The sequence below is a fragment of the Uranotaenia lowii genome, unplaced genomic scaffold, assembly GCF_029784155.1.
Source record: "Uranotaenia lowii strain MFRU-FL unplaced genomic scaffold, ASM2978415v1 HiC_scaffold_826, whole genome shotgun sequence".
Classification (NCBI taxonomy): Eukaryota; Metazoa; Arthropoda; class Insecta; order Diptera; family Culicidae; genus Uranotaenia; species Uranotaenia lowii.
This window is the reverse complement of record NW_026598785.1, coordinates 2,920-25,000: the sequence shown is the minus strand read 5'-3', so window position 1 is coordinate 25,000 and position 22,081 is coordinate 2,920. Positions and strand designations below refer to the sequence as shown.

Genomic DNA, 22,081 nt, shown 5'->3' with positions numbered 1-22,081 from the left:
ATGAAGATTTTAGATTACATGTGAGTGAGGACTCATTGTGTAATTTTCGAGCTTAGGAAAAATTAGAAACATTTATTGAAAATTGCGCACCAATATTTGGAAAAATCATAAAATTATATACTTACAGCTTATTCGGAATCAGCTTTGAGTCAGAAACCTACGATGTTCGCATTTTTTTTATCTTTGCAGAAAAGTTCCACAATCATTAACCTCAATTGTCTATTTTGATGTACCTAGATAAATTTATATTAATCGTTCCTGAATATTAATAAAAAATCATTGAATTTTTTGAAAACAAAAACGTGAGGACATTAAATAGGATACCTTCGTATTTCCAATGCTTTGATTCCGGTTTCTTCTCGAGAAGTTTTGAATCTTCATTTTCATCTTCAACGTCTGTGTTCAAAAGGAGTCTAATTTACAGTGAAAAAAAGTAAATGCTTCCTTCATTGCAACGCCTACTACAGAAAGTCTCTGATTGTTCGATGTTTTTTGTGTTCATAGAATTTGAAAACGTGCTTTCTTTCCCTAAACATGCACACTGTCAAAAATTCACTATAAAACTTTGATCATTCAACAATGAATTTGCGTACCTTAACTAAAAATGTTCAGACTGTAAAACCATTATTCTAATCCTCCGTTTTTTTCTCTCTTTTTTTACATTTCAGTGATGTTTTCGGCAACTGGGTGCAATCCAACAATCCGCAGCAGCAATCCTACTCTGCTGTGAAGTAAGAAGAGAACCTGTTCCGCGGATTAAGTTCCCTCTTCCCACTACTGGCGCGAGATAGTTTACTGAAAATAAATATTACTATTAATTACTAAAACCTCCCGGTCTGGGACGGGACAAACTAAAGGAAGCAATTCGCGCAAGGCTAAAACCAACAACAAAAAAAAAACGCGTACGCGCTCCATTTTTTTTTTTTTTTGAAAAAAAACGTAATTATAAATATCTATAAATATAATCGATTCGTAATTTACTGTTATTACTGCAAAAGAAACAACTAAGGAAAAATCCACATACACAAACACACTTTTTACTATGATACTTTTAAAATGTAAGCAAGAAAAAAAACAAGAAAGAAAAAGAACATTGTAGTTGATAAGTCAGCAATGTAAACGAAGAAAGAAAGGAAGGAAAACAAAAATATATTGATGAATAGAATTCAAGGGCAAACAGAAGATTACTAACAAAAAAAATCATGTAAAAGTGTTTCAAAGAATGGGTACGCAAGAACACGTTACGGTTACAAGTGAAAAGACAGCCAAAAGTTGCAATTATGTTATAAGTGGCGTGCACTAACCCAATAGAGTAAAAAGCAATGTTCGATCGAGGTCAACAGTTTCCTTCCACACTTCTTTCAACTCGGATTGTTTTAATTGAATTGTATTATTTGATGATATGCATTGTTGTTGTACATACATTTTCGAATTAGTTTCCCCTTCCAAGCGAACTAACAGGAAGCAGAAAGTGTAATCGCACGCGTTCGCAATCCACATTATCTAAGGTAAACAAATGGCCTGGCCTCTGTCTGAGCCAGGAATATAATAATCTAGGAAGAAGAGAACCTACACCGCGAGGCTGTATAATTGTTATTCCTCTTTTCTTAATTTATCTCGATAATAATGTTGTTTTTTCTTTTTCGAATTAGTTTGTAACGAGCAACGGTCACACTTACGCGCGCGTAGGCAAATAACTAAAGAAAATAAGTAGTTGTCGTTATTAACCCATACAAAACAAGTAAAAAATTACTTCTTAGCATAGAAAGACACCAACCTCACCTTCCTCCCCCCACAAACTAAAGGCTCATATTTGAGTAGAATACAAAAAAAGGAAATCGTCTAGGACAATTTAAACACACACAAAAAAAAAACAAACGTAAGGTTATGAAACCTTGGACCGCATTTTCATAAAATTATCCACATTAAACAAAGTAAAACACGATCTTCGGTGCAATTATCTGTTTTCTCAATAAAAGCAACAAAAAAATTAACCTATTGAACTAAGAAGAAAGTGTTTTAATCTTCGCCAAATCACATCAGTTTGTGGAGTGTCATCACCCTCCGAATTCATCCACTCATCCCTACGAGTCCCTTCCCCCCATGCAGAGGTGGAGTGTGTGTGCTCTAGTTGAACTAAAATCTCGTTGTCATAATTCTCCGACCCGTGTTGTTGTTGACGGGCGTTTGGTCTGTAGTGTGAAGGCTAGAACAATAAGCATTGTGCGAAACTCGAGTCAGCAACACACCGGAAAGAATAAATAAAAACCCACAGACAGACAGACACACAATCATACTAATAAAAACAAAAATACTATTTTGTAGAAAGTTATCTGGAAGGTTTTTATTGTTAACGTGAAATATCACATCCTTTTGTTTGAACGCCCATTTATTTTATTCAAATAAGATCCGAATAACTCAAAATGATTTCCAAGCGAATTTATTTCAAATTTTAAATAAAAGGTTTGAGAATTTGATCACCCTAATACCGTTTAAGACGTTGATTTTAAATTGTACTTGAGATTTTCTCAAATAAGCGTGTTAGCCGAGATTCTATGATGATAGTTTGCATCTTGGCTAAAAATGATAAAAAATATCTACCAGAGGTCACTGATCAATTTTTTTTAATATAAGGTTACCAGATTTCAAATTTGGAACTTCAAGGCTCTCTCACATTTCTTTTCTTTTTTTCAGTTCACTCTCTTCGTTTTTCAAGTTCCAAATTTATGTTATCGCAGTTAATGAAAGTCATTCATCAGAAATTTTATTTCGGTATGGATTTTAGTAAAGGGAAATGCGCCAATATCTCTAAAAATCGTATTTAACCCTTTATTTCATGATTTTTTATTTTTCGTTAAAAATCATTTCAAACAGTTGCAAATAATGTGTACATCAAGAAAAAAATTTAAATAAAATACGATTTTTCACTTTTTTTCATACATTAATTGTTGCAAATTTGTCACTTTATGAAACAAAGGGTCAAAAATTTGACAGCTTCAAAATCTCCCAATAAAAATTTTATTTTGTTTTGTACAATATCCGCGAAAAATTACGAATCTTGAGAAATATCCATAAAATGTTGGTCGTTGATAAACCAAATCTCAATTTCAATTTTTTAATATACTGCCGTTGGAAGCATAATTGTCACATGTTACAAAAAGGCAAAGCGAGAAAAACGCAATCAAAGTTTCATAAAAACAATTTGCTGTTATCGCACAGTTTCGCAATTTTTGTTGACTTCAACAACGTAGATCTCTAAAGTGTACTCCTATCATATGAGCCTCGATCAAATTTTTCGAAAAAGAACTGTTTTTTTCAATGAAAATCCTTGTGTGACATTTATGCCGCGAAATTCTTTGAATAGTCGAAAAATGGACGCATATTTGTCACACTACGAACATTTTCTCAGTGTAGTTGTTTGGTTTGGCATTTCGTGTGCGGCTCTTGTGTTTTATTCGTGAATGGAAGCTTAAATTGAAAAAAATCAGGTCTGAATCGAATTATTTGAAAGCGTACATTATTTGGTGACAAACATGAAGTGTTACACGGATTCGATCAATAAAACGGCCCAGGGAGCAATTTGCGGCAGCTCACTCACTTTACAGGAAACAACATTTCTTCAACTAACTGTCAGCTGCCACGCTGAAAATGTCGCAACAGCGAGAGAAGTGATACCGGAAAAGGACAATCAATCCGTTTGAAGTGAATGCGGTCCTGGTACAAGTTCCTGATGAAGTAACTCTGGCGGAATAGTTCGTAAACATTAAAAAAACAACTCCGGTATTTTGTGAGGTGCGTCAAAATCAAAAACTCAAAGCAAAACCAAAAAAGAAATGGTCTGCTAAAACCACCGACAATCGCATATGGCCATCCTGGACAATTGTGGATTACAGTTCCACGGCGCCGGAAGAGTAATAATTTGACTAATGTTGTGAAGCGGGTTACGTTTGCATGCACTCTTCCAAGCGCCAGCAACGAACACGAAGCAGTTTGCAGAGTTTTTCTTGCACATGCTGGGATGTCGCGAAAACAGTGACCCTTCCCCCTCTTTATATCTCTGTGATCCCCACCAGAATATCAAAGACACGTATGCCAAGTTTGGTGAAAATCTATTTAGACGTTCCGAAGTTGTTGCGAGACAGCGATGTGGTTCGATTTATAATTTATTCTTTTGGAACAAATTTAAAATTCCTAAAATTAACGAAGGTTAATACAAGCCAGGTTTGTTTTAAGTTAAACCACAGAAAACAGACGTACAAGCTCGAACAAAAAACCGTCAAAAAAGTGTGTAAAATTTCAAATGCTATCACCAAAAAAATACGTTAGAAACTGACTGCACACAGTGTCATCTATTGCGCCGTTCAAGAGTTACAAATCAACTTTTAAGTGCCCAGTTTTCGAAAAGGCGTAATCGTAGCCAAAAAACCAAAATTAGTTCAAAAAGGGTGTTGGGATTTTTACACAAGTTTCGTGGGCTAGCTTGTACGTCTGTTCTCTGTGGTTAAACTTACTGTAAGTGATCGGCCGTCACACAACTAAGTATAAAATGTCGTATCAGCAAATAGTGAGAGCGATCTATAACGGTTTGAGGTTAGAATTGAATGGGTGCATTCTAGTACACTTTTTGGTACCTTACCGTTTACTTTTTATGTTTAAACGCCTGATTGCTTGATCACCATCTTTATGCTGAATTACTGCGAGTATACTAATATGTAATAGAATTGAAAGTTAGTTTCTCCTTTGGGCGGTAATTTAAATACTCTTACCGATCGATGCTTTGATCTGTTGCAGAAGGCAACCAACGTGGAGTAGAGTAGTAGAAGTATTTAGCCTGGCTAGAGATTAAATTATTGTTACATAATATGTTTTCCAATGATAGTTCTAAATAATTTATGTAATACCTTCGAATAGGACCAACGTAACTATATGAATATAATTAATTTCCCGTATTTAAGCGTCGAATGAAACTTTAGCTACACGACTTGCAATGCGAATCACCACCTTTTCTACTTCGATTTCTTCTTCTTACATACTACCAAATTTCCTCTGTCAAAGATGACAGCGCATTTTACAAAGTTTTTATAGGGGAGTGATGTGTTCGGAGGACTAGTTGGCGCTCGTAACAGTCCCCCTCGAAGTGCACAAGCTGCTCGCTTGTGGTACGACTTTGCTTACGCCAACGTCCAACACAGCTAGTTTCGTCGCCGGTCTGTCATATATCCCGCTGGTAGTTTGTATGGTTGCCCATCTAACACGACCGTCAGGTGAGAGATGCGTAGAAATGATGCGTCCTTTGGGCCAACAGTTCCGTGGTAGATTTGGATCTATAATAACCGCAATATCCCCGACCTCGATTTGCTTTGCATCATTGAACCATTTAGTTCTTCGTGTTAGAGTTGGGAGATAATCGTGCACCCATTGGCGCCAGAATGTGTTGGCCATGATCTGTGAGAACTGCCACGATCTTCGAACCGCCAATGAGCTGTCGTCAAGGGCAACCCAAGGCTTCAAGCCATTTGATGACCCCAATAGAAAATGATTGGGGGTTAATGCAGGAGAATTTTCATCTTCAATGGCCACGTGTGTAAGTGGTCGAGAATTAACGACATTTTCGATTTCGATCAGCATGTTTTCTAAAATCTCGTCGTTTGGTCGGTGGTTCGGGTTGAGTTTGACGAGATTGTTTTTCACTGTTCGTATTAGCCTCTCCCATGCTCCACCCATATGAGGGGCGGCCGGGGGGTTGAATTTCCATTGAGTATGGGGAGAGACGAATTCTTCCATAAGCTTGTTCTGATCCACCGTCTTCAGTAGTGATTTAAGTTCTCGGTCGGCACCTATGAAGTTAGTGCCTCGATCACTGTAGATGCAAACGGGGACTCCTCTTCTTGCCATGATGTTTCGTATTGCTAAAATACATGAATTGGTAGTTAGTGTGTGTACCACCTGTAGGTGTATGGCCCTTATAGTGAGACATGTGGCCAGTACCCCCCATCGTTTCTCCTGCTTGCGACCGTTCACTACTGTCATGGGTCCAAAGTAGTCGAGACCCATATGCGAAAAAGGGCGCGAAAAGGCAGCTAGTCGACCAACAGGGAGCTCGCTCATTAAAGGGGCTGAGGCCGTGCTCGTAGATTCTTACAGGTTTGACAATTTGAACGTATGTTCTTATAAGTTGACCGCAATTTTGGCACATGATAGCGTTGTCGAATTTCATTAATAATCGTTTCGTGGTTCTGATGATTATATCGATAATGGAAGCTCGCAACTACGAGTTTCGTAATATGATGGTTACGCGGGAGGATAATCGGATTTTGTGCATCTGGCGGAGCGTACTGACATGACGATATACGGCCTTGCATCCTAAGAACGGAATTTTCATCAAGGAAGGTACATAGTTTGTACAATGGGCTATTTTTAGGAATACAGCTTTTCCTCTCATGGGGTGTTTCTGCACTTAATAACGCAATTTCGTCGGGATAAGCCTCTCTTTGAGCGTATCGGAACAGATACTGCTCTGCCTTGCACAAATCAGCAGATTGTAGGGGTCCAGAGAGGATGGGTTGCTTTTGTGCTAGTCTCTGTGCATTATAAATATATCGAAGCGCGTAGGCTGTTTTACGAAGCAAAGTTTTCCACAAGGAAAAGTTTTCGACCGGAATTAGAGCTGGCAGGGGTAGACTATGACTAAGTATGTGCGGCCGTATTTCAATATCTGTAGAGATCAACGGTTCTTCCGGAAGTGGCCATTCAGATTCCGGCAGCAGTAGGAAATCCGGACCGCAGAACCATCTGCTGGTTTTACTAAGATCTGGGAGGTTCTTCCATTTGGTACCATCGTCTGCCACGTTCAACTTGGATGGGATCCAGTGCCATTCGGATAGTGTAGTTGATTCCAGTATGTCGCTGACTCGGTGTGAAACAAACTGGCTGTACTTACGATGATCCGCAGATAACCAACTTAAGACCGTTCGGGAATCTGTCCAAAAATAGCGTCTGCTTAGCGTTATTGAAATTGATTCTTTTACTGAATTCGCCAGTCTAGCCCCAAGGACACTGGCTTGGAGCTCGGAACGGGGGATTGACAAGAACTTTAACGGAGCCACTCTGGTTTTGGTACTCAGTAGCGCGCACTCTGTTATGCCGTTATTTTTAAATCTCAAATAAACTGCGGCGGCCATGCCATTCTCACTGGCATCGACGAAGGTGTGCATTTGCACTTCAGTGCTGGAATCCATTGTACAAAGGTTGCGATAACAACGGGGAATCGAAACTGTTGTCACGGCGGGGAATACCTCGAGCCATCTTTTCCACTTCTGATATTCGTTGTCCTGTATAACATCGTCCCAGTCTACAGATGTTCTCCAGATTTCTTGCAAAAGACACTTGAGAAACATCAAAAGATGTCCAATAAGTCCTAATGGATCAAATATTTGCATTAGGAAGCGAAGAACTTCGCGCTTGGTTGGCTTCCGGGTTCCGGATAGAATGTCCGGATCGATGCTTGGTGACATCTTGAACATGAAGCAATCTGTCGTCGTGTTCCACCACATGCCGAGGACTTTTTCCGGACTACTTTCCCTTCCGACGTTCATATCCTTTTCGCTCGTCTCGTTTGACTCCGATTGGCCTTCGAGTGCGTCGGTTACATAGCTTGAATTGGACTTGAAGTTTCTTAGTTCAAACCCAGCGTTGCTATGGATTATTTTAACGGCTTTGGCCAAATTGATTGCCTCTTCTTCGGTTTCCGTGCTGATAAGCATATCATCCACGTAATGATTGTGTATTATTGCTGACGTTGCAGCAGGGTGTTTGTGCTTGAAATGTTCCGCATTACGATTCTTTATGAATTGAGCGGTACAGGGAGAAGAGCATGCTCCAAACGTCATAACTTGCATTATATACGTTAATGGCATATTGGTTTCGTCATTCTTTCCCCAAAAAAAGCGTTGGCATTGTTGATCCTCTTTCCGTATGAGTACCTGGTGGTACATCTCACGGATGTCTCCGCAAACGGCTATCTTAGATTCTCTGAATTTCAAAAGCACGGCAAACAGCGACGTCAGTAGGTCGGGACCCTTCAGGAGTAAAGAATTTAACGAAATTCCATGTGCCTTAGCTGCGGCATCCCATACTAGTCTGGTTTTCCCGGGTTTATTTGGATTGGTTATAGGGAATACAGGTAGATACCAGACTCTGGGATGATCTTCTACTAACTCTTCAGAAGAAAGCTGACGGGCATACCCTTTCGCGACGTAATCGTTCATCTTTTCTTCGAGTATCTTGGATAGATGAGAATCTTTTTGCAATCGCCTTTGCAGGCATTTCCATCGACTAAGTGCCATTGACTTGCTGTCTGGTAAACGAGCATGATCATATTTCCACAACAGGTTCACTTCGTATCGGCCATTTTGAAAGGTGTGGTTTTCCAGCAGCATAATAGCTCGTTGATCTTCTCGTGACATTATAACGCTATTTGATTTATTTAGACCTAAGTTGTCGATAGCGAAGAAGTTTTTCATCAGTAAGTTGAGATCTCCATCGTTAGTTTTTTCGCAAGGGCACTTCAGGAGTGAATGTTGATTCACGTAGAGTGTGGTACCCAGATTGTTAGAGCACTTTCCGTAGACTGTCCATCCTAGACACGATTTAACCGCGATCGGCTCATCTATATTGCCTTCACGACTTTTGAAAGGATGTCCAAGTTTAGCGTGTTCTAGACCTATGATAATCCGTGGATATGCATTCTCGTAGGATTGAATGGGAATATTTTGAAGATGCCTGAATTTTTTTCTCATTTCCATCATATCCAGAGTTTGTGGCCTAATTTGCAAAGACTCGACGGTTCTTACGTTTGCTACTCGATATCGTTTCGACTGTTCATCAGTTCCGGAGATGTCAAGACTGATTTTCCGCGACGAGGATTCGGTTCGGTGGGTCCCGCTGGTCCATCTTAGGCAAAGGCTCTGAGTGGATCCATCTAGATCTAATTCTTTAGCTATCTGGTCCTCCATCAATGTAATCTCAGACCCGTCATCGATAAATGCGAAGGTGTTCAACGATTTTTTCGGGCCGTATAGAATGACAGGTATTATTCTAAATAGTACACCACTGCCAAGTCTTTGGTTGACATTGCAGCTATGTTCTTCAACCGTATTCGTAGAAGAATCCCTGGGAGAGATATCTGGCTTATGCAACATATTGTGGTGCAAGCGAGTGCATCCATTATGCCCACATTGTTTTTGTTGTCTACATGATCCGTTATGTTTTTTGAGGCATTTACTACACAGCCTTTTCTCCTTAACTATTTTCCACTTAGAATCATGGTCTAGTGCGAGAAATATTGGACATTTTGTAACCGTAATACAACTTCCGGAGCAGGAAATACAAGGCTTTACTCTGGACTGGTTTGCTTCTTGATGGGTAAAAGCTGCGAACTTCTCAGCGTCTGGTGAACATTCATCCTCGCTATTTTCCTCGTGGTGGTACAGAAAACCTTCCTTTTTCTCCCGTCGAGTTTTGGGGATCGAGGCAGTTACCATAACTGCACTCGCATCTTCTGCTAAGCCGTGCAACCAATTGCTAAAATCCAGCAACGTTGGACTCGCTACTGTTCTAGTATGATTAGCCCACTGAAGTTTCAATACAGAAGGAAGCTTCTGAATCATTTCGATTCGTAAAGATGCATTATAAACGAAATCGGGAACACCGCAGGCTTCAATGTTGGCGCATAAGTTCTCCACCGTCAAAGCAAAGTTTACGATGGTTTCTAATCGGTCAATGTTTGGAGGAGTCAGTGTCCTAATCCTAGCGATCATCGCATGTATAATGGTTTCTGGTCTTCCGAATATCATTTTTAGTGTTGATATCACGCCTGTAACATTATTTTCATGCAGCAACCTACTCCGTACAGCCTCCAGGGCTTTCCCTCTAAGACATTTGCGCAGCCTTAGCATGTTCTCCTCGTTAGTGAACCCGCACATCCGAGTGGACGAATGATAGGTGGATAAAAACAATGGCCAGTCTTCGGGACTCCCGTCGAAATCAGGTAGCTCTTTGTTAATGGCTTGTCGAGCGGCTATTTGACTTCTGTTGAGGAAGCATACTTCGTTGGGATCATAGTTCGAAATTCGTTGGATGTCTGATGTTGCTAACGGAGTTGAGCGTTGTTCTGGATTGAAGTCACCGAGTAGCCTTCTATGCGTGCTTCGCACGGGAGCAAAGTTGCTCTGCTGCCGACTACTTTTCGCTGTTATACCTTCGAATTTCGCAGTTGGATGTTTTTCAATGAGGGGAGGGCGCATTGTGTCTTCTTCAAAACAGTCGTCTTGTTCTACTGATCCCGACTCACCTTTTCCCGTAATATTGGTTTTTTTCATCCATTGCTCGATGTTTGACATTTTGTCAATGGAGCAGGCATCGTTGAACTCACTTCCTTCCGTTTCTGGTTCCTCTAGAATGGCATACTTTTGTTCGATGTACTTTTGCTGCAGTTCGGTTAGCTCTTTAAGCTTTTGCAAGCGTAGTTCCTTCGTCCGCCTGGAGTCACTTCGAGAGCTGGTCTGACTCACAGACACGCGAGCCACGGAGTTGGTCTCATGTCGCTCGTTGTTCTTGTTGCCAGCATTGCGATCACTTAGCGTAGTAGCTACTCGTTGCCCTGAGTCGATTCCGTGGTGAAGGTTCCCGGTGGGTTGTTTCCTGTTCGAAAGGGTAGTAGGTTCCGTTTGAATTGTCGTAGTGTCGCATGTTGAACATATCCAAGTGCTCCGATCGGCTACGTTACTGGTAACTCCGACACAAGAGAAATGATGCCACACTTCGCACTTGTCACACAAAACCATCTTGCTAGAATCCCGTTCGTTACATGTTCCACAGTGGTGGTCCGTACGTTTTCGAACCGTTCGAAGTGGGTTCCGTTTAGAAGTTCTACTTGTAGTTGACTTTGGGCAAACGACTTTCTTGGGCCTAGTGCCGAGTTTCTTTTGTCCTGAAGCGCTAGCGTTAGGCGCTAGGGATGTTGCGGGCAAATTTTCTGCTACGATGTTATCCGTGGCTTGTTCGGGGCCTATCCACTCTACTCTTCCAAAGGTGACACCCGGCAAAGCCGTATCCTTTTCGTTTTGTTTGCCTTCTTGCGATCCGGTACTCGCCATTACAGAATTTTAAATGATGTTGCGAGACAGCGATGTGGTTCGATTTATAATTTATTCTTTTGGAACAAATTTAAAATTCCTAAAATTAACGAAGGTTAATACAAGCCAGGTTTGTTTTAAGTTAAACTTACTGTAAGTGATCGGCCGTCACACAACTAAGTATAAAATGTCGTATCAGCAAATAGTGAGAGCGATCTATAACGGTTTGAGGTTAGAATTGAATGGGTGCATTCTAGTACACTTTTTGGTACCTTACCGTTTACTTTTTATGTTTAAACGCCTGATTGCTTGATCACTATCTTTATGCTGAATTACTGCGAGTATACTAATATGTAATAGAATTGAAAGTTAGTTTCTCCTTTGGGCGGTAATTTAAATACTCTTACCGATCGATGCTTTGATCTGTTGCAGAAGGCAACCAACGTGGAGTAGAGTAGTAGAAGTATTTAGCCTGGCTAGAGATTAAATTATTGTTACATAATATGTTTTCCAATGATAGTTCTAAATAATTTATGTAATACCTTCGAATAGGACCAACGTAACTATATGAATATAATTAATTTCCCGTATTTAAGCGTCGAATGAAACTTTAGCTACACGACTTGCAATGCGAATCACCACCTTTTCTACTTCGATTTCTTCTTCTTACATACTACCAAATTTCCTCTGTCAAAGATGACAGCGCATTTTACAAAGTTTTTATAGGGGAGTGATGTGTTCGGAGGACTAGTTGGCGCTCGTAACAGAAGTTATAATACGTTCATTAATTGAGTGTGACAAATATGCGTCCAATCGTCTCAGTGTGACAGTTATGCCTCCATTTGTCCTAGTGTGACAAATTGACTTTGAATTTTTCTTGAAATTTCTAGAATAAACTTTATGTTTCGACAAAGAATTTTAATAATACGTATCAAATTATGACGATTGGCATCAAAAAGTCAAAAACGTCGAAATGTCACATGTGACAATTATGCGTCCAACGGCAGTATATGTGTAGAAAAAAAGATCACTTTATCATAAATGCAATTCATTCTACAAAAAACCCTAGATTACAATGAAGGCACCGCCACTCAAATGATGTGTTGGGTATAAGAAACATGGACAAAAAACTCACCAGAGTGTGCTGCTATAGCTTCCTGCTTGCTCTAGTAGGCGCTAGATGTAGCTAAAAATATTTCCGAAGCTCCCCACTAGGGGTGCTAGTGTAGCAATTGTAGACTGGCGGAGGATAGTTGAAACAATATTTTTAGTACAATTTTTTATTTCATTCAGAGGTGCCAGGTTTCCTGATTTTTCAGGATTTGTTCTGATTTTCGAGAGACCGTCCTAATTTTACAAAAATTCTTGAACTGTCCTGGTTTTTAAAACTTGACTTTGAAATGTTCGAAATAGTCTAGATTAAAAAAAATATCTAAATATCGTAGTTAAATGATGAAATATCAAACAAATGTATAAGAAAATTGAACAGCACTGTGCATCATCGAAAATTTAGGCCAAAACTGTAGTTATACTGTGTTTAGATCTGAATCCTGATTGAAAATCACTGAGAAGGTTCAAGGAATTTAAAAATTATTGATTTTGCAATTTTATTTAGAAAGAACGCGAAAATTCAGAAAGAACGCAAAGGATGCTTATTGGACGAAAATTAGAGCGGTCTTTGCTATTGTTTCGATTTTTTTTTCAAACAGGATGGAATCGATAACACTTTACAATTCTGTTATATTGATGTTTTCAAGTGCGATGGGTGGTGGTTGGCGGCTTGTAGCGGAGGTGACTGGCGGCGGTGGCTGGCGGATAGGGAGAAAAATTATTGTATGGTGGCAATTAGTGGCAGTTACGTTTCAAGTGAGAAACTTTAAATATTCCGAGACCCGTACGATCCGTACCAGCCACCACCCATCGCACTCAAACAACAAATCAAAATATCAGAATTGAGAAGTGTTACCCATTCCATCCTGTTTAAAAAAAAATCGAAACACTAGAAAAATCTTGCAATCGTTCCCGAAGAGAAATATCAACTGGTTTGAGTTTATTGATAAACGAAGTGTATCACTTTTAAGTTGCAACCCATTATTTTTGATTCAAGCCTCTTCCCGGATCAAAACTTTGTTCTGATAGCCGATAATAAAACTAGAAATGTTGATTGCTTTTTGAATTGCTTCAATGATAAATTTATACCTCTATGAACAGCACTCAAATCAAGATAGATATATCTGAGATAATTTAACAAGCGTGCGTTGGTCTAATTTTAGGCGTTTTCATTATAAGTAGTACCACGTGCTCTGAAAGAAACATGCATAAATAACCGCCAAATGTTAAATTTTTCGAATATTCAAGGTATTGATAGTAAGCTTTCGCTTTCTAAGCTCAAAGTTGAGTACCACCGCTCATATCCTTTGAATAATTGTCAAGCATGCTTTCCGAATCTATCTATCATACACAAAATTGTGTCTTTTAACGCTTTCATTCCCGTGGTTTGAGGTGTGACAGGCTCTCGCCACAGCGAAACGTCACTTGGCGGCCGTCACCACCATTCAAGGCGCCTGCGCTAGGATTTTCCCTTCGCCGAGGACATTCCTCCAGTTGCAAGCAGCCTTTCACCTTCCACCGAGGAAAAATGACACCCGGACGGACGTGTTGTTTGTTGTTATTCGCAACGGTATTTAGGGAGGGTGGTTTTTTGGAGGCCCGTCCGCTAGACTGGGAATAGTATTGTGCTGGTTTGTTTTAGGAAAAGCTTTCGAGAGTCATGTTAGCGTTTCAATGTTTGTGAGGCGGCGTGCCTCTCGCACGGTGTGCGGTATCATCAAAAAGGATCGACGGCGGAGGCATGGTTGGCGACGGGATGTTTTGGCGTTCGACGGCCCCGTCTTTCCGCCCACTTTGATGACTTTTCTTATGTTTTGCGTCCTCCATCGAGTGACAGTTCTGCGCCATTTTCGCCATCTAGGTGGAAGCTCCAAGGACTAAAAGTGACGAAAATAGCTGAGAATGCATCGGGGAATATTTTGTATACCAATCGAAGGACTAGGAGGTATAGAGTGTGCGATAGATGTGGATCTGTGCGGTGCCTAACGAAGAGCTTATACAAATATTTGAGTACGCGTTTGCTTATTTTGATAATTGCTATTGCCTAATTTGTGATGAGTATAACGAGGAAATTTTTGAATTGAAAGCCGAACGGAATGTTATATTTTGAAAAGTACGAGTAAATGAGTGTTTTTTTTTCGAGTATGAAGTGTCGCGTGTGTATACATTATATCGATTTATATGGCAGACGAGTGTTGCTGAAGAGCATTATTAAAGCAGAGGAGTTTTAGGCACTTTAAGATTAACGAGATAAGGGATTCATCCATAAGCTTGGGCAGGTGAAAATGCTGCAGCATGACGAGAAAAAACTCAAGTCAGAAGACGGTACTGGCGGTCAACTCCCTCGAGTCAAACCAGCCCTGCCAGCCAAGCCGATCAATATTCCACCCCCAAACCATCACCACATTGTTGTGGCCGCAGGAACTGGTCTGGGTGCAATAAATTCCGGTTCTAACGGAAGTAAGGTGAAACAGATTCGCAAAAACTTCTCCACTGCAAAGTCCGTTGACGGGGCTGATATTTGTGGCGACTTTGGAAGTGGCGGCGTTAGTAGACGACTATTTACTAAACCCTCCCCTCCTCCAGGCGTCCCGGTGCCAGACAGAGGGGTGGGCGATAGTGGAGCTGGCAATGCGGTAGTTTCTTCCTCCTCGCCCAGCCGCAAGGTTGCAACCAAGACAAGACTCACTGACCAACAACCCAAAGCAACTCCATCGTCTTCGCCAAACATGGGCTGTTCGAACGATTGCTGTGGAATTATTCTAAACTCGCACAATCATAAACAAACGACCCAACCATCTAGCCTAGCGCACTCGAAGAACGGAACAAGTTGCAGCCTAAGCAGTGCCACCAATAGTATCAAACATACGTTAAACGCAAAACTTTTCAGTGAAGAATCGAAACCTCCCAAAGGATCCCGGAAGCAGGAAGAAACTCGAATAAAATCTTCCAGTGACAGTGTTGACAGTTCGCTTTCCTCCAGTTCCGGTGGCTTTCGGGATCCGGAGTTCATCGCTCGTCAAACGATGGCATTCGAGCTGTACAAATCACGGGATGCTGCAACATCGAGCAGCAGCAGTAACTGCATCACAAAACCACCTCAGCACATACAAAGCATATCACAGTATCAGAAATCATCGAAACAACTCGAACAGATGCTAGCACAACGACTCGAAAAAAGCCTTGCACTGGGAGGACCGTCGGGATCGACCCCGCCAGTGCATCCCAACACCACTGCCACCCACTTTAGGGCGCGAAGCATCGATACCGGGATTAGTGGAGGCAGTTTAAGTACTTTCAATGCGGCCGGAAGTAGTAGTAGTAGTACCGGGGGATGTTTTCTCGGTGGCAGCACTATTCCGAAGCAAATTCAGCAGAAGTTACAGGAGGAGATGAAGCTGCAGTGTAAAAATATAAAGGATAAATTTCTCATTGAAAAACGACATCCGCAGGAGCACTACAAGCCGGTGTATCGGGATTCGACGGTTAGTATGAAAATTGTTAGGGGTAGAAGCACCAGTTATTGAACAGGTGTTCAATAGATTTTGTAATGATGTGTAGGATGTATTTCTGAAAAACAAATTAGAAAGCGCAGATTTTAAAGGCTGCAGTAGAGATTAGATGAAGGATACGCAGAAAATAAATCATATTTCATAAAAACAAAATAAAATAATCCTAGTTGTATTCGGCAACACTGAAGATAAATAAAATGAAATAAATTTCTATGGCAACGTTTGTTATTTTGGCAACACTAGACAAAACAAAAAAAAAACAAAGTCAGTCATTGATTTATTCTTGTGAGCAACAGACGTGTCTGAGTAGACTGAGTCGATTTGGGGTCATTTTAGATCATATGTAAGCAAAATAATGTATATTTTCACCCTAATCTGTCCTAGTGTGTCAATGGGACATTATTGGAAGTTTGGTGGCTTGTAACTTTTTTCAAGCACACCCAAATACCAAAAACTTATGTAACTCATAAATGATACTCAAACAATATATTCAGCTACGATAATATGTTTTCATGTTATTTAAGGTCGAAGAATCAGCCATCTATTGCTAAAAAAAATCACGTAGTGGCTGAAAAAGCCGATATAGAAAGATGTATGTTGTACATTTAGATGTATTTTTTTTAAACTTTTTCATGACCCTGAAAATCGTACTTTTCAATCGATCAACCGCCAAAATTATTTCAAACACTGTAGAAAAAATTTGCACAGTGGATTAGAAAATTGATTTTTTTTTCATATTTTGGCATCATTAGATGCTCAAAATACGAAAAATAGATTTTTTTTTATTTCAACGGCAGCTGTTTTTCTCTAGTGACGTAATTATCTCAAAAATATGAAAATATGAATATGATAATTATCTCAAAAATATGATAGGAAGACTCAACAGCATCTATCAAATAAACAATTTATTAAATGTTATTTTTAAATTTGATCGAACTTTGAATTCCAGCTCAAAAGTCTTAATGTATACGAAATCTGAACACTTATATGAAGTTTGGAGTTCGAACACCGTTCCTAACACATGATTCGTAACAAATCAGATATTCAAATACGACTAATGTTGTTTATTTTCCTACCCTCTATACAATGTTCATCCATTTTTAATCCTAACCGTATAAAGCTCTAAATGCATTGAGAATTTTCACTATCAAACGGAAAAACAAACGGGCGATATTTTTATCCAATGTTTGTCATTTTTGTTCATTTTTGTCATTTTGGTACTTCTGTCATCTTTGTAAACTTGTAATTTTTGTGATTTTTTTGTTATTTTTGGAATTTATGTAATTTTTTTTCCAAATTTTAAATTTTTGTAAGTTTTGTAATTTTTGCATTTTTTTGCCAATCTTGTTACTTTTGTAATTTCTGAAATTTATGTACTTTTTGTAAATTTTGTATTTTTTGTAATTTTTGTAATTTCCGTAATTTTTGTAATTGTTGTAATTTTTGTAATTTTTGTAATTGTTGTAATTTTTGTAAATTTTGTAATTTTTTTTGTTGGTAATTTTTGTATCTTTTGTAATTGTTGTAATTTTTGTAATTTTTGTAAATTTTGTAATTTTTGTAATTTTTGTATTTTTTGTAATTTTTGCAATTTTTGTAATATTTGTAATTTAAGTTATTTTTGTAATTTTTGAAACTTTTGTGAATTTTTGTGAATTTTTGTAATTTTTGTAATTGTTGTAATTTTTGTAATTTTTGTAATTGTTGTAATTTTTGTAATTTTTGTAAATTTTGTAATTTTTGTAATTTTTGTAATATTTGTAATTTAAGTTATTTTTGTAATTTTTGAAACTTTTGTGAATTTTTGTGAATTTTTGTAATTTTTGTCATTTTTGTAATTTTTGTAATTTTTGTAAATTTTCTAATTTTTGTAATTTTTGTAATTTTTGTAATTTTTGTAATTTTTGTAATTTTTGTAATTTTTGAAATTTTTGAAATTTTTGAAATTTTTGTAATTTTTGTAATTTTTGTAATTTTTGTAATTTTTGTAATTTTTGTAATTTTTGTAATTTTTGTAATTATTGTAATTTTTGTCATATTTGTAATTTTTGTAATTTTTGTAATTTTTGTAATTTTTGTAATTTTTGTAATTTTTGTAATTTTTGTAATTTTTGTAATTTTTGTAATTTTTGTAATTTTTGTAATTTTTGTAATTTTTGTCATTTTTGTAATTTTTGTAATTTTTGTAATTTTTGTAATTTTTGTAATTTTTGTAATTTTTGTAATTTTTGTAATTTTTGTAATTTTTGTAATTTTTGTGATTTTTGTAATTTTTGTAATTTTGTAATTTTTGTAATTTTTGTAATTTTTTGTAATTTTTGTAATTTTTGTAATTTTTGTAATGTTTGTCATTTTTGTAATTTTGGTAATTTTTGTAATTTTTGTAAATTTTGTAATTTTTGTAATTTTTGTAATTTTTGTAATTTTTGTAATTTTTGTAATTTTTGTAATTTTTGTAATTTTTGTAATTTTTTAATTTTTGTAATTTTTGTAATTTTTGTAATTTTTGTAATTTTTGTAATTTTTGTAATTTTTGTAATTTTTGTAATTTTTGTAATTTTTGTAATTTTTGTTATTTTGTAATTTTTGTCATTTTTGTAATTTTTGTCATTTTTGTCATTTTTGTCATTTTTGTCATTTTTGTCATTTTTGTCATTTTTGTCATTTTTGTCATTTTTGTCATTTTTGTAATTTTTGTAATTTTTGAAATTTTTGTAATTTTTGTAATTTTTGTAATTTTTGTAATTTTTGTAATTTTTGTAATTTTTGTAATTTTTGTAATTTTTGTAATTTTTGTAATTTTTGTAATTTTTGTAATTTTTGTAATTTTTGTAATTTTTGTAATTTTTGTAATTTTTGTAATTTTTGAAATTTTTGTAATTTTTGTAATTTTTGTAATTTTTGTAATTTTTGTAATTTTTGTAATTTTTGTAATTATTGTAATTTTTGTCATATTTGTAATTTTTGTAATTTTTGTAATTTTTGTAATTTTTGTAATTTTTGTAATTTTTGTAATTTTTGTAATTTTTGTAATTTTTGTAATTTTTGTAATTTTAGTAATTTTTGTAATTTTTGTAATTTTTGTAATTTTTGTAATTTTTGTGATTTTTGTAATTTTTGTAATTTTGTAATTTTTGTAATTTTTGTAATTTTTTGTAATTTTTGTAATTTTTGTAATTTTTGTAATGTTTGTCATTTTTGTAATTTTGGTAATTTTTGTAATTTTTGTAAATTTTGTAATTTTTGTAATTTTTGTAATTTTTGTAATTTTTGTAATTTTTGTAATTTTTGTAATTTTTGTAATTTTTGTAATTTTTGTAATTTTTGTAATTTTTGTAATTTTTGTAATTTTTGTAATTTTTGTAATTTTTGTAATTTTTGTAATTTTTGTAATTTTTGTAATTTTTGTAATTTTTGTAATTTTTGTAAATTTTGTAAATTTTGTAAATTTTGTAATTTTTGTAATTTTTGTAATTTTTGTAATTTTTTATAATTTTTGTAATTTTTTGTTATTTTTGTAATTTTTGTAAATTTTGTAATATTTGTAATTTTTGTGATTTTGGTAATTTTTGTTATTTTTTATAAGTTTTGTTATTTTGATCAATGTTTTGACTTATTTTTCAATTTTATCTTTTTCGTAATTCTTTTCATTTTGACGTGCGTAGATAAAGCAGAAAGCAGGTAATTTCTCAATACATCTATAATATTCATTTTACATTGTTGAGTCGTTAATAAAATCAGTTTCAACTACACACTTTCGCTTTTTCGAAGATAATAATACATGAAATAATATAATAATATAATAATATATGAAAAAATACAGTATTATTTAAGATGCCCAGTAGCCAAAACTGCTCTAATAAATCTTGCTTTTTTCCTTTCACAGAAAATGGTTCATAGTTCCGGGTCTAATGGTTCTATCAAAGTGAGTATATTTGATTGATCGATTTAATATCAAATTAATTTCTCTAAGTTGAGAATACATTCTGTTTGTTTGATTGTTTTGTAATTTTTGTAATTTTTGTAATTTTTGTAATTTTTGTAATTTTTGTAATTTTTGTAATTTTTGTAATTTTTGTCATTTTTGTAATTTTTGTAATTTTTGTAATTTTTGTAATTTTTGTAATTTTTGTAATTTTTGTAATTTTTGTAATTTTAGTAATTTTTGTAATTTTTGTGATTTTTGTAATTTTTGTAATTTTGTAATTTTTGTAATTTTTGTAATTTTTTGTAATTTTTGTAATTTTTGTAATTTTTGTAATGTTTGTCATTTTTGTAATTTTGGTAATTTTTGTAATTTTTGTAAATTTTGTAATTTTTGTAATTTTTGTAATTTTTGTAATTTTTGTAATTTTTGTAATTTTTGTAATTTTTGTAATTTTTGTAATTTTTGTAATTTTTGTAATTTTTTAATTTTTGTAATTTTTGTAATTTTTGTAATTTTTGTAATTTTTGTAATTTTTGTAATTTTTGTAATTTTTGTAATTTTTGTAATTTTTGTAATTTTTGTAATTTTTGTAATTTTTGTTATTTTGTAATTTTTGTCATTTTTGTAATTTTTGTCATTTTTGTCATTTTTGTCATTTTTGTCATTTTTGTCATTTTTGTCATTTTTGTCATTTTTGTCATTTTTGTCATTTTTGTCATTTTTGTAATTTTTGTAATTTTTGAAATTTTTGTAATTTTTGTAATTTTTGTAATTTTTGTAATTTTTGTAATTTTTGTAATTTTTGTAATTTTTGTAATTTTTGTAATTTTTGTAATTTTTGTAATTTTTGTAATTTTTGTAATTTTTGAAATTTTTGTAATTTTTGTAATTTTTGTAATTTTTGTAATTTTTGTAATTTTTGTAATTTTTGTAATTATTGTAATTTTTGTCATATTTGTAATTTTTGTAATTTTTGTAATTTTTGTAATTTTTGTAATTTTTGTAATTTTTGTAATTTTTGTAATTTTTGTAATTTTTGTAATTTTTGTAATTTTTGTAATTTTTGTAATTTTTGTAATTTTTGTAATTTTTGTGATTTTTGTAATTTTTGTAATTTTGTAATTTTTGTAATTTTTGTAATTTTTTGTAATTTTTGTAATTTTTGTAATTTTTGTAATGTTTGTCATTTTTGTAATTTTGGTAATTTTTGTAATTTTTGTAAATTTTGTAATTTTTGTAATTTTTGTAATTTTTGTAATTTTTGTAATTTTTGTAATTTTTGTAATTTTTGTAATTTTTGTAATTTTTGTAATTTTTGTAATTTTTGTAATTTTTGTAATTTTTGTAATTTTTGTAATTTTTGTAATTTTTGTAATTTTTGTAATTTTTGTAATTTTTGTAATTTTTGTAATTTTTGTAAATTTTGTAAATTTTGTAAATTTTGTAATTTTTGTAATTTTTGTAATTTTTGTAATTTTTTATAATTTTTGTAATTTTTTGTTATTTTTGTAATTTTTGTAAATTTTGTAATATTTGTAATTTTTGTGATTTTGGTAATTTTTGTTATTTTTTATAAGTTTTGTTATTTTGATCAATGTTTTGACTTATTTTTCAATTTTATCTTTTTCGTAATTCTTTTCATTTTGACGTGCGTAGATAAAGCAGAAAGCAGGTAATTTCTCAATACATCTATAATATTCATTTTACATTGTTGAGTCGTTAATAAAATCAGTTTCAACTACACACTTTCGCTTTTTCGAAGATAATATTACATGAAATAATATAATAATATAATAATATATGAAAAAATACAGTATTATTTAAGATGCCCAGTAGCCAAAACTGCTCTAATAAATCTTGCTTTTTTCCTTTCACAGAAAATGGTTCATAGTTCCGGGTCTAATGGTTCTATCAAAGTGAGTATATTTGATTGATCGATTTAATATCAAATTAATTTCTCTAAGTTGAGAATACATTCTGTTTGTTTGATTGTTTTTTTTTTTATTCACTCACTAGAGATTTTATTTTTTGTGATTTTAATGATTGTACGTAACGGTTGAATAAATATTCCGTATAAGTTCCTACAAAAAGACTCAAAGATTCACAATTTCAAGATTAAACTGAATCACATGGTTGGGTAAGTAGTAAGGTGGACATAATGGGTATTAATAATTTATTTTTTACTAAATGTTTAACTCAAAAATGATGTACAAAGACATTTAAGAAAATCACATTTCAAAGAGTTTTTGACAATACATCACATGGATGTCCAAAAAAAACTAGCTCGATCTTAGAATAATAGTAAGGGGCAAAATTGCTATGTTAAAACATAAAACTAATTTCCCATATTGCGTTCAACCAGAATATACTTCTGGTGCATAGTAGGGTGAACAACC

At 34.5% G+C, this 22,081-nt stretch overlaps 2 protein-coding genes across 2 annotated transcripts; one reads left to right on the top strand and one right to left on the bottom strand.

Moving 5' to 3' along the window:
• Positions 1-6,107: 6,107 nt before the first annotated feature.
• On the bottom strand, positions 6,108-11,156 carry LOC129760910 (uncharacterized). The gene has a single exon (XM_055758590.1). It carries the CDS (start codon positions 11,154-11,156, stop codon positions 6,108-6,110), a length of 5,049 nt encoding a protein of 1,682 aa, XP_055614565.1.
• Positions 11,157-14,147: 2,991 nt separating this feature from the next.
• Positions 14,148-21,601, top strand: LOC129760911 (uncharacterized; the record flags this gene model as incomplete). Its single annotated transcript, XM_055758592.1, has 4 exons — positions 14,148-14,190; positions 14,496-15,730; positions 19,644-19,682; positions 21,563-21,601. Coding segments are annotated over exons 1-4 (1,356 nt in total), but the record flags the coding sequence as incomplete, so codon positions are not given.
• Positions 21,602-22,081: the final 480 nt, after the last annotated feature.